Source organism: Theropithecus gelada, chromosome 3 (genome assembly GCF_003255815.1).
Source record: "Theropithecus gelada isolate Dixy chromosome 3, Tgel_1.0, whole genome shotgun sequence".
Classification (NCBI taxonomy): domain Eukaryota; kingdom Metazoa; phylum Chordata; class Mammalia; order Primates; family Cercopithecidae; genus Theropithecus; species Theropithecus gelada.
In genome coordinates this window covers 33,971,983-33,984,367 of record NC_037670.1, presented here as the reverse complement: position 1 = coordinate 33,984,367, position 12,385 = coordinate 33,971,983, and the positions used below count along the sequence as shown (strand labels likewise).

Here is a 12,385-nt window from a genome sequence, read left to right as displayed (position 1 = left end):
TGAGACGGAGTCTCGCTCTGTCGCCCGGGCTGGAGTGCAGTGGCCAGATCTCAGCTCACTGCAAGCTCCGCCTCCCGGGTTCACGCCATTCTCCGGCCTCAGCCTCCCAAGTAGCTGGGACTACAGACGCCCGCCACCTCGCCCGGCTAGTTTTTTGTATTTCTTAATAGAGACGGGGTTTCACCATGTTAGCCAGGATGGTCTCGATCTCCTGACCTCGTGATCCGCCCGTCTCGGCCTCCCAAAGTGCTGGGATTACAGGCTTGAGCCACCGCGCCCGGCCCAAAAGTGCAGTCTTTTAAATACAACAGAGGCTATTTTTGCCTTTATATGTTCAGTCATTGGTTGGCTAGGGAGAAATGAGGCACAGCTTTAAAAAGCTGTACATAGAAAAGAAATGGTTAGAAGGTATTTCTGGGTGTAAGTCTTCCCTCAAGGCCCAGCATTTTTGTACTGTAAAATGGTAACAGCCATTGTCTAATGACACTCATCCATATAATCTCAGAACAAATCAGCTGTAATTCAATTTACCTCTAATAGATATGGTCTCATATATTAGAAACAGTTCTTCATCTCAAGCAATAATTAAATTAATGAAATATTTATTATCAAGCAACTAACCATTAGTACTCCAAAGATCTTTCTTAGTCCAGCCCAAAAGAGCAGGTATACATTGAGCACTAAATTCTTTCTTTTCTTCTTTTGACAAAAATGGACATAGACTTTGAATGGTATGCAAATTGCCTTCAGTTAGTGGGAAAAAACTGTTTAAAGAAAAGAAAAATCACAAGTTAGATTTCTTCCAAACATACAGTTATTTCATATATTCCTTTTATTTGGGACTATTGAAAAAGATGAATAATTCTATCACATATAATTACATAAAAAGAAACTATGATAGGTTTAACAAGTACTGACTTGAAATTTTTTTGTTTGCTCCTTTTTTCTGCATAAATTTTTTAAATGAGCATATATAACATTTCCCCATGTATGATTTTTAAAAAATACACTAGCCACATGACATTATGTTCTCTTTTAGAAAAAAAGAGTCAACTGCCAGGCACAGTGGCTCACGCCTGTAATCCCAACACTTTGGGAGGCTGAGGAGGGTAGATCATGAAGTCAGGCATTTGAGACCAGCCTGGCGAACGTAGTGAAACCCCATCTCTACTAAATATACAAAAAATTAGCCGAGTGTGGTGGCAGGTGCCTATAATCCCAGCTACTCAGGAGGCTGAGGCAGGAGAATCGCTTGTACCTGGGAGGCGGAGGTTGCAGTGAGCTGAGATCGCGCCACTGCACTCCAGCCCTGGCGACGGTGCAAGACTCCATCTCAAAAAAAAGAAAAAAAAAGAGTCAATTGATTCAACTTAAATAAATAGTACCAGTTGTGTGTCCTTTCTCTTTTTTTTTTTTTTTTTTTTAGACGGAGTTTCACTCTTGTTGCCCAGGATGGGGTACAATGCATGATCTCAGCTCAATGCAACCTCCGCCTCCCAGGTACAAGTGATTCTCCTGTCTCAGCCTCCCAAGTAGCTCAGATTACAGGCATGCACCACCACGTCTGGCTAATTTTTTTTGTATTTAGTAGAGACAAGGTTTCACCATGTTAGTCAGGCTGGTCGCGAACTCCTGACCTCAGGTGATCCACCTGCCTCGGCCCCACAAAGTGCTGGGATTACAGGCCTGTGTGTCCTTTCTTCGAACTGATACTCATATTTGTGCATATATATAGTTGGGTTTTATTCATATAAAAGGGATGACACTAAACATATTGTTCTATCATTTACCACTTATATATACTTTCTGTCAGAATGTATAAATTATTCTGTTTTAAAGCTATATAACAAAAATAAAATCTACCTAACACTCTGTACTATGGATGTGTCATAACTATTTCCCTATCCGTGAACATTACGTTTCTTTCCCCCCCAAATTTTTGCCCTCACACATAATGCTGCAATAAATATCTTTAAGAAGATACTATTCTGCGAATGTATAAATACCTCTTCGGGCTAAATTCCTAGAAGTGGAATTGAAAGCTCAAAGGTTTGAATGTATTATATGTTGGCAATTTCAAATTGCTTCTGAAAACTCATAATCAATTTACACTGTCACCGAAAATGCACAGGTGGGACTGTTTAGCTGCACACTTAATGAATCTTTTTGATTCTTGGCAATATAGTGGATAAAACCATTGCTTTTAATTTGTACTTCTATCATTATTAGTAAGGCAAATCCTTTCATATTTCACATTTCAGTATTGACCTACCTTTGACCATTTCACCTATGAGTTGCCTCTTTAAGTCTTTGATAAATTTTTCAATTTGGAGGGTTTTACTGATTTATATAAACTATCTACATATTACAGATACTTTTTGTTGATTTGCAAATGTCCTCTCCCATTGTCATTTGTCCCGGTAATCTTTATATTTTTGTCACAGTTTTCATCTTTCATAAATACTATATACAAAATTTTAACTGTCAAAAAATACACATGTAATTAATGTATTAGCCATTTTTAAGTGTAGAGTTCTGCAGTGTTAAGTCCATTCACACTATTGTGCAACTAATCTCCAGACCTCTTCATTCTGCAAAACTGAAACTCTACCCACTAAACATGAATGCTGCATTCCTCTCTCACCGTCGGCCCCAGGCAACCACCTTCTACTTTCTATCCCTATGAATCTGACTACTCTATAAAAGGAATCATAGAGTATCCGTCTTTTTGTAACTGGCTTATTTCACTCAGCATAATGTCCTCAAGGTTCATACAGACTGTAGCATGTCAGAATTTCTTTTCCTTTTAAGGCTGAATAATATTCCATTATATGGTTATATCACACTTTTATCTATCCATTTATCCACTGATGGGCACTTAGGTTGCAAGAAGTTTTCATTTTTGCAAAATCAAATATATATATATATACACACACACACACACACACATATAATGTAAAGGAGAAGGTCTCAGTATTTTTCTTCCAAACACATGACCAATTTTCATATCATTATTATTTATTCACCACACTGATTTGAAATGCCACCTATATTAAAAACTAAATTCACATATATGTGTGAATAGGTTTCTGGACTGTCTCCACTGATTTGTCTACTCTTCAATTTCATACTGCTTAATTACTATAATTCAATATTATATTTTATATTTGGTATGCAGTTTCTTTCACTTTTTTCAAAAATTTCTTATTTTTGATAACTTTTTCCTTCAAATGTATACTATGTTCAGAACAGTTTACTAAGTTTTTCAAAAACTGCTGAAATTGATTGAGATCGCACTGAAATTATAGGTTGACACAATCATTTTTACAATTAATCTTCCCACCTTCTTTTGAGATCTTTATTCAAGTTTACAATTGTAATTTTTTTTAAAATTTATTTCTAAGTATTTATAGTTTTTGTTGTCATTGTGAATGGAATCTTTTTTTCCCATACCATTTTTTAAATTTATTACTATGGGTGAATAAAAAAGTTATTCATTTTTGTGTGGTATACATCCATCTCCTTAGTAATTAGTTCCAATAGTTCTTTAGCTAATTTCATATTACTTTTATAATCAGAAAAAAATTTTAATTATGCTACAAAAGCTAATGTCAAAAAGTTACATACAGTATGATTCCATTTATATAATATTGTTTTTTGTCTTGTTTTGTTTGTTTTGAGACTGGGTCTCATTCTGTTGCCCAGGCTGGAGTGCAGTGGCGTGATCTCTGTTCTCTGCAACCTCCGCCTTTACTGCAACCTCCGCCTCCTGAGCTCAAGTGATCCTCCCACCTCAGCTTGATGAGTAGCTGAAACTACAGGTGCACACCAACACACCTAGCTAATTTTTGTATTTTTTGTAGAGATGGGGTTTTGCCATGTTACCCAGGCTGCTCTCGAACTCCTGGGCTTAAGCTGTCCTCTCACCTCAGCCTTCCAAAGTGCTGGGATTATAGGCATGAGCCTCTGCACCCGGCCAATTCCATTTATATAATATTCTTAAATGACATAATTACAAACATAGAGAACAGATTAGTGGTTGCTAGGGATCAGGACAATGGGAAGGGAGGTGGCTGAGGCTATATATGGATAACCTAAGGGATCCTGATAATGAAACTGTTCTGTAGTTGACTGTGGTGGTGGTCACAGATGTGAGCTACACAGAACACATACACACTCTATCTCTCACACACACAAACATACACAAACATGTGCATGTAAACTAAGTCAACTGACTGTATCAACACCTTTTCCTTGGTTATAATACTATGCTAAAGTTATGCAAAACAGTACCACTGGGTAGATATATGATTTTTATTCTTTGTATTACTTCTTACACATTCATGTAAATCCACCATTACCTCAAAATAAAAAGTTTTTTAAAACTTTTAAGATAAAAAATGATCAAAATTTAATTTAGAATTCTACTATGCCCAAACACGTATCTATCATTTCAGAATTCTTCTTGGTAAATCAGTAAATTCAGAGTGCCTCTTGGTAAATCTCAGCTAAGTATTAATTTGAATGCTGAGCTTCACCAGCACACCCAAACCCACAATCTACCTCTTTGTCTGAAGAACAGAACATATTTGTTACTTTTCTAGAACATACTTCAATAGGATGATGTTATTTAAGAGAAGAGTAACTTTCCCTGTCATTTCCATATAGCAAATAAAGTGATGGAAAAAGAGTATTAGGAAAGGGCAAAAGAAAATATTTCTATCAGAAAGATTTCTGGGGAAAAGAAAACAAGTTCATGAAATGCTGTTGGCTTAAAAAAAAAAAAAGTACCGTATAAAATTCTACAACAAAAGGCTATGGAGTTAAAACTACTTACTTTAAAAAAAAAAAAGGTGTGGGCCAGACATGGTGGCTCACACCTGTAATTCCAGACCTTTGGGAGGCTGAGGCAGCAGGACTGCTTAAGCCCGGGAGTTCGAGACCAGCCTGGGCAACATGGCGAGAGACCCCATTCCTACAAAATTAGCCATGTGTGCTGGTGCACACCTGTGGTCCCAGTTACTCAGGAGGGTGTGGTGGGAGGAGCACTTGACCACGGGAGGTTGAGGCTACAGTGAGCCATGTTCGCACCACTGAACTCCAGCCTGGGCAACACAGTGAGACCCTGTCTCAAAAATAAATAAATAAATAAGAAGGTATGTCCCTAACCTAAAACAATTTAATTTGCCTTGAGGTCTTTAATTTCCTCATTTCCTAACCTGTTTTCTTGATTCACTAGAGATTATTCATTAATTAGGGGCTGCCAAAGTGACCATTTACAGTAAATTACAAAGTAAAAACATTTTAAATAAGAATACCTTTCTTTTCTCTTATAATGTGGTTTTACTTCATCAGATGAAATGCTTCGGGAAAGGATCAACTTAGCAATAATAAGAGACCACAGTGTGCCATGTTCTCTGGACCTAAAAAAGGAAAGAAAAAAATTATATTCCATTTTGAAAGTGTACTGAATAAAATGTTTAAACACTGGCTAGCTGGATTCCTTTTACAGAATTAAATAAGGCACCTTGTGATGGCATCAATTCACCTAAGACTTTGTACCCAAGCAACTGCCAGTAATTATCCAAAGAACTGGGAGTTTAGGCTTTCAACACTCTTTCACGGTTGGTATTGAGCTCTCATCCCTAAGAAACTCCACAGTCTCTTCAGTCCCAATAGGGGAGATGATCTTAGAGATCAGGCTTTAAAACCAGAGGCTGTAGCTGGGAAAAAGACATCTCCCAGAGGACACCTAGGCTGGCTTAAGTTGAACAATCAAAGAGGTTCTTTGGTTCTGAGGGAAGTTGTGAGTGTCAACTAAGTAGAATGGGATTGGAAAGGAAGCCTGGGTCCTCTGACACAGCAAAGCATGCTCAAAATACTATCGGCAAGTGATAAAACTCTTAAAGCAGTTCAACACGGTAATTTCAAAAAGCTAAACATCTTACTACTATAACCTCTACAAGGACTGTTTTCATACCTGCCTTCCTAATCTAGGGGAGAGGGCTTTGTGGTCATAACATTAAGACACACCTATAACAACACGTAAGATAAAGGATGAATCTGAGAGAACTGGGAGGATGAGTCACAGATAAATCAAAACAACTTCTACAAGCTTCTACTTCTTTTTTATCATCTGATCCCTGAATGTATTTATGGATTTAATAAGACATGTAGAATACAAATATCTTCCCCTGAGAAGGTTAAATCAAGTATTTAGAATTCATACACTATTTATCATTAAGAATAGGAATTATTTAGATCAATCCTCTGACTGAAACATTAGCATGAAGTAGGGTTACCTCTTAGAGAAGGCAAAGCCATAAAGAAGTAGCATAGTCATTTTAAAAACAGAAATTGAAAGAGATTCTTACCTGTTAAATAACTGCTGCAAAAGGCCAGAAGTATTACCAAGTACACGTAAGTGATCATACGTAATATTCATTTTTTGAAGCATTTCACAAAACCCAGTTAGAAAAATAGGTGGGTTATCTAATTCTTCACACCACTGCAGTGAATAAAGCAGTTCCGCAACTAAGAGAAGAGACAGCACCAAATTATCAAAAGTACTTTGTGAACAAACCCTTCAATTATTTTCACTTCTCCGCCTTGTTTTCTACCACTGTTGTGCCCACTCATCTCAAAACACCTATGAACTGATTTTCGTATCTGCTTTGACATGTTCAAGGATAATGAAAACTGAGAATATTTGTCTGATACAAAATATCACCCTTTTCCCAAATTTTACTTGGTCCTTTTTCTAATTAGTTAAGAATGTGACAAGAACCTAAGTTACTAGAGATACTGAAAGAATCTTCCTACCATTTTGGCACAATTGGTAAAAAGTTCCAGACAGGAAAAACAACTAAGGGACCCAAGACCTGACGTGAGAAGTCCATGGCAAATGGGAGAGATGGGAGACAGTATGATACAGTAAAAGGACATGGGGCCTCAGCTACAGATTGGGGTGGATTCAAATCTGCATCTCTCTCTCTCAAGCTATATAAATAGTTATCAATTAGGATATTACAAACTAACTCACAGGACTGCAGTGAGAATTAAATGGACAAGTATCTATCACGAAGCCTGGCATATCATAGGTTTCTAATACACAGTCACAACTCCCTTTTATAAAGCCATGTATAGATTTTGGAGTGAGAAGCGTTGCGACCTGGTTCAAAATCTAATCCTACACTTAACAGCTAAGCAACTCTAATCAAGTCATGGTAACACAAACAACAGTAATATCTGACCAATGAGCTCGATAAAATTAAAGAAATAATATTGCGTTTGTAATTAGTAACACAAAAAATTATTACTCTACTTACTAGTTTTGGGTTTGCCCAGATTTACTCTGTGAGCAATGTAAACTACAGGCTTATTTCCTTTCCCTTAACTGAATGTGAAGCTGGCTGCCCAAAAGAGGTGTTTCAACTTTCTTCCACAGAGCATATACTCCCCCTTCTGGTAACTGTGTTACAGCTGAGGGCTTACAAACAAGACTGATACAGGGTTTCTGCAAATCCTCTACCTTCAATACCATCTGGTAAAAGTCACACCACCACCTATAATTCTAAACCATTTATTGAAACAGGAAAATTTGCTGAGGCCCTAAGTCCTCTTAGGGTTCAACATTTGAACATCCACTTGCCAGAAAAAAAAATTAGAGCCTGATGAAACATAAAGGTATTCAAAAACCACTGGAATCAAAACAGTATGGTATCTGTATAAAAACAGACACACACAGACCAATGGAACAGAACTAGAGAACCCAGAAATAAATCGACATATTTGCAGCCAACTGACAAAGTCTTATTGGGGAAAGGACATCCTCTTCAAGAAATCATGCTAGGAAAACTGAATATTCATATGTAGAAAAGTGAAAATAGACCTCTATCTCTCACCATCTAAAAAGAACAACTCAAAATGGATTAAAGACTTAAACATAAGACCTGAAACTATACAAAACAACAAGAAAGCATCAAGGAACGCTACAGGACATTGGTCTAGGCAAATATTTTTATGGCTAAGACAACAAAAATTGGCAAACAGGACTATATTAAACTAAAAGCTTTCTGCACAGCAAAAGAAACAATCAACAAAGTGAAGAGACAATCTGTAGAATGGGAGAAAATATTTGCAAACTATTCATCTAACAAGGGGCTAATATACAGAATATATAAGGAATTTAAACAACTCAACAGCAAGAAAGGAAAAAAAAAAATCCCATGCTCAATATTAGTAATCGTCAGGGAAATGCTAATCAAAACCCCAGTTAGAATGGCTATTGTCGGCCGGGCGCGGTGGCTCAAGCCTGTAATCCCAGCACTTTGGGAGGCCGAGACGGGTGGATCACGAGGTCAGGAGATCGAGACCACCCTGGCTAACACGGTGAAACCCCGTCTCTACTAAAAAATACGAAAAACTAGCCGGGCGAGGTGGCGGGCGCCTGTAGTCCCAGCTACTCGGGAGGCTGAGACAGGAGAATGGCGGGAACCCAGGAGGCGGAGCTTGCAGTGAGCTGAGATCCGGCCACAGCACTCCAGCCTGGGCGACAGAGCGAGACTCCGTCTCAAAAAAAAAAAAAAAAAAAAAGAATGGCTATTGTCAAAAAGGTAAGAAATAAGCTGGGCATGGTGGCACTGCCTGTAATCGCAGCACTGTGGGAGGCTGAGGCAAGAGGATTGCTTAAGCCCAGGATAAAGACCAGTCTGGGAACATAGTAACACCCCATCTCTAAAAAAAAAAAAAAAAAAAGACAAAAAATAACAAATGTTGGCAAGAATGCAGAGAAATAGGAACTTATATACTGTTGGTAGGAATGCAAATTAGTACAGCCATTTTTGAAAACGATATGGAAGTGGCTCAAAAAACTAAAAATAGAACTATCATACAATCTAGCAATCCCACTGAGTATTTAGAAAACTGGTATATCTGCACCCCATATTTACTGCAGCACTATTCACAATAGCTGAAAGAGATGAAATCAACCTAAGTGTCCATCAGTGAATGAATGGATACATAAAATGTGGTACATATACACAATGGAATACTCTTCAGACATTAAAAAAAGAATGAGGCCGGGCACGGTGGCTCACTTCTATAATCCCAGCACTTTGGGAGGCTGAGACAGGCAGATCACGAGGTCAGGAGTTCAAGACCAGCCTGGCCAACATAGTGAAACCCTGTCTCTACTAAAAATACAAAAACTAGCCAGGCATGGTGGCGTGCACCTGTAGTCCCATCTACTTGGGAAGCTGAGGCAGGAGAATCACTTGAACCTGGGAGGCGGAGGTTGTGGCGAGCCGAGATCACGCCACTGCACTCCAGCCTGGGCAACAGAGCAAGACTCTGTCTCAGAAAAAAAGAATGAAATCCTGTCATTTGCAGCAACACGGATGAAACTGGACATCATCATGCTAAATGAAATAAACCACGCATGGAAAGACACACATCGCATGTTCTTATTTGTTTATGGGAGCTAAAAAAGTGCATCTCATGAAGATAAGAGTAGTAAAATAGACTGATGGTTACCCTGAGAAGGGTCAAGGAGAGCAGGGGATGAAGAGAGGTGGGTGAATGGGTACCAAAATACAGTTAGAGAGAAGATAAAAGACCTAGTATTCAATAATACAGTAGGATGACCACAGTTAACAATGATTTATATTTAAAAATAACTAGAAGATTTGAAATGTTCTCAAAACAAAGAAATGATAAATGTTTGAGGTGATGAATATCCTACTTAGCCTGATTTGATCACTACACATTCTATGTATATATCAAAATATCACATGTAACCCATAAATATGTACAATTATCAGGTATCAATTTTTTTTAATCAACAGAAAATTCTGAATCCTTGATAAAACACCAAAGCCTCACCCATTTTCTTTAGGGTATGTGCCACAGGATCTTTTTATATTGATGTCATGACAGTGTGAGTAGCTAACACCAAATTATGATCCACAGTTAACAAGATTATAGCAAGGTTCCAATATATTTGTATCTAATTTGCAATTTAATATTCATCACTCAAGTAATTTCAAGGTTCTCATCATTAAAATAGGAAAAAGGAAGCTGAAGATTCTTTAAATTAAAGATTTAAATTGCAGTATAATCAAGATTATTTCAAGATTATTCATGCATTATGTTATATGTCAATGCTCATATATACTTACTTATTTTCTCAAGCTCATTATTTTCTAAGACTATTTCCTTTCTCAGTGCAATTAAGACCATTTTGCTCAATAATGCTGAAGTACACAAATGGCTGGGAAGTGTCTTTATGTCCTGTTCCTTAAAATCTGTTTTGAAACATTCATAATTCAAACTCAATCTTCCCTCTAAAAGAGGTCTATGTAACCACTGTGAAAAGAGTACATTATATACAAAATTATTTATTACCTAAGCAATTAAGACTGAACAAAAATGAAGTTGTGAGAATATTTATTACCAAAACCACAGAAACCTAGAAGTTTGTTTTCTATTACAGGAAATTATCAACGTGTATTTCTTTAAGACTCCTTAAGTACAGAATTAGGTCTTAAGTCTTTGTACCATGGCCACTGCCACTGTCAAATAGTGTCTTGCAAAAAGCAAGCATCCAGTATATGAGTGTACAAAGACATCAAAGCAAAGCAAAATATTCATTTTATTTATGTTTTTCTTCCCCAAAATAAAAAATATTCAAGCTTGCATGAAATCCAAACCTCAGAATGAGATACATACTCTTCAATTTCAAAAATACCTGCATAGGAAGAGACTGTCTCATCTTTTCCCATTCACTGTCATTCGGCATTACACTTCCAATATAAACTCTCATAAGATAAGAATCTTCACTCTCTAGAAGTGTATTTAGCAAATCATCAACAGCAGACAAGAGGACTTGGAGACTAAAAATAATGCAAAAAACTTAACTGTTGTAGTTATGCTATGACTAGTTTGAATACCCCAGTACATATTAAATACCCTATAATAGCTTACCTGAACAAAAAGAAATGATGAAAATAAAAAAGAGGTAAGTGATGCTCCCCCACCGACAACACACCAACATAGCACAGTCAAACTGGGTAGGTAATCCAATATTTATCATCTGAAATCTAGTGTTGCTTCCTATCTATCTCAGAATGAAGAGGACCTGACCTATTTCAGACCAGGTATTTCAGAAATATAGCTACCTTATGAAATTCAGCATTATTTAACCTAACCCCAATATCTTCTAAATGCATTCTCTCTTCTCCTTTATTATATGGATGTAGGTATGAGATGTAAAATATACTTGCAATTCAACACCTTAAAACAGTGCCTACCTGTCCCCCAAAAATAAATAACCAAGGACAATCAGTACATGTGGTGACCATGAGAGGCTACAGTGCACACCGGCCTATGACAAAGGATAGTATTACCATCACTTTACTGTCTATAAGTTATGAGTCCAGCAGGTATGTTATAGTAAATTATCCTTCAATTAATTGGCAGTTTAAATGGATGATCATTGAAACAAAATGGTTTTGGAAAAATTTGTTTGGATCTTTTCTTAGAGTCCCATAGATTTGTTACCTAACAAGTCATTTTTCATTTTTCTTTTTTTTAAGAGATGGCATCTCACTATGTTGCTCAGGCTGGTCTCGAACTCCCAGAGGCCTCAACTGATCCTCCCACCTCAGCCTACTGAGTAGCTGGGATTATAGGTGCAAGCCCTACAAGTAATTTTTCATAGGCATTCACACTGATCATGGAATCTTATTTAAGGACACTGACAAAGTATAAAAAAGACACTGAAACCAAGCTCAAAAAAGGTTACCTGTTGATATCCAAAGATGAAGCCTGAACTTGGTTCTTCAGCCACACAGCAGACAAATGCAGGAAGGTACTCTCTTTATATGAACTGTCAGTTTGATGAACCAATAAATTTACACCGGAGAGCCAAGTATTTTTCAGTTTACAGATAAGAAAATCTAAAATCAAGATGTCAACAGGAATTTGTAATCTCACTGAATTAACTCTAATCAGCACGAAATGTTTGAAACAACTCTACAGATCTGAGATTTTTTTAAATACCATTTAAAAAAGAAAAATTTTAAGTTCAATTGCCATTCAAAATTCAATTGCCAAACAAAGCAACTGTGTCATAAACATGCAATCATACAAGCTAGCTCGTATCATATAAATGTAAAATGGTAAGATATTTAAAGTTACATTTTTTATGCTTGAACTTATTTACAAGAATTGTCCTTTTGGAGACATTAAAAAAAAATTATTACACCTTTTCCAAATACAGAAGTTAGTATTTAAGACGGGGTTGGTAGACAATGATGGGCAGAAAAAAAGAGAGAAAGAGGAAGGAAGAAGGAAAGAAAAAAAAGAAACAACGAAGGGTTGGAGG

At 37.0% G+C, this 12,385-nt stretch overlaps 1 protein-coding gene across 1 annotated transcript in view; it reads right to left on the bottom strand.

Annotated features, from left to right (window-relative positions):
- LTN1 (listerin E3 ubiquitin protein ligase 1) overlaps positions 1-12,385 on the bottom strand; it is a 64,229-nt gene that overhangs the window by 17,380 nt on the left and 34,464 nt on the right. The window contains 7 exon segments of the mRNA XM_025381042.1: positions 532-533; positions 622-764; positions 5,319-5,423; positions 6,375-6,534; positions 10,179-10,365; positions 10,748-10,892; positions 11,804-11,957. Coding sequence (XP_025236827.1) covers positions 532-533; positions 622-764; positions 5,319-5,423; positions 6,375-6,534; positions 10,179-10,365; positions 10,748-10,892; positions 11,804-11,957 — 896 coding nt within the window.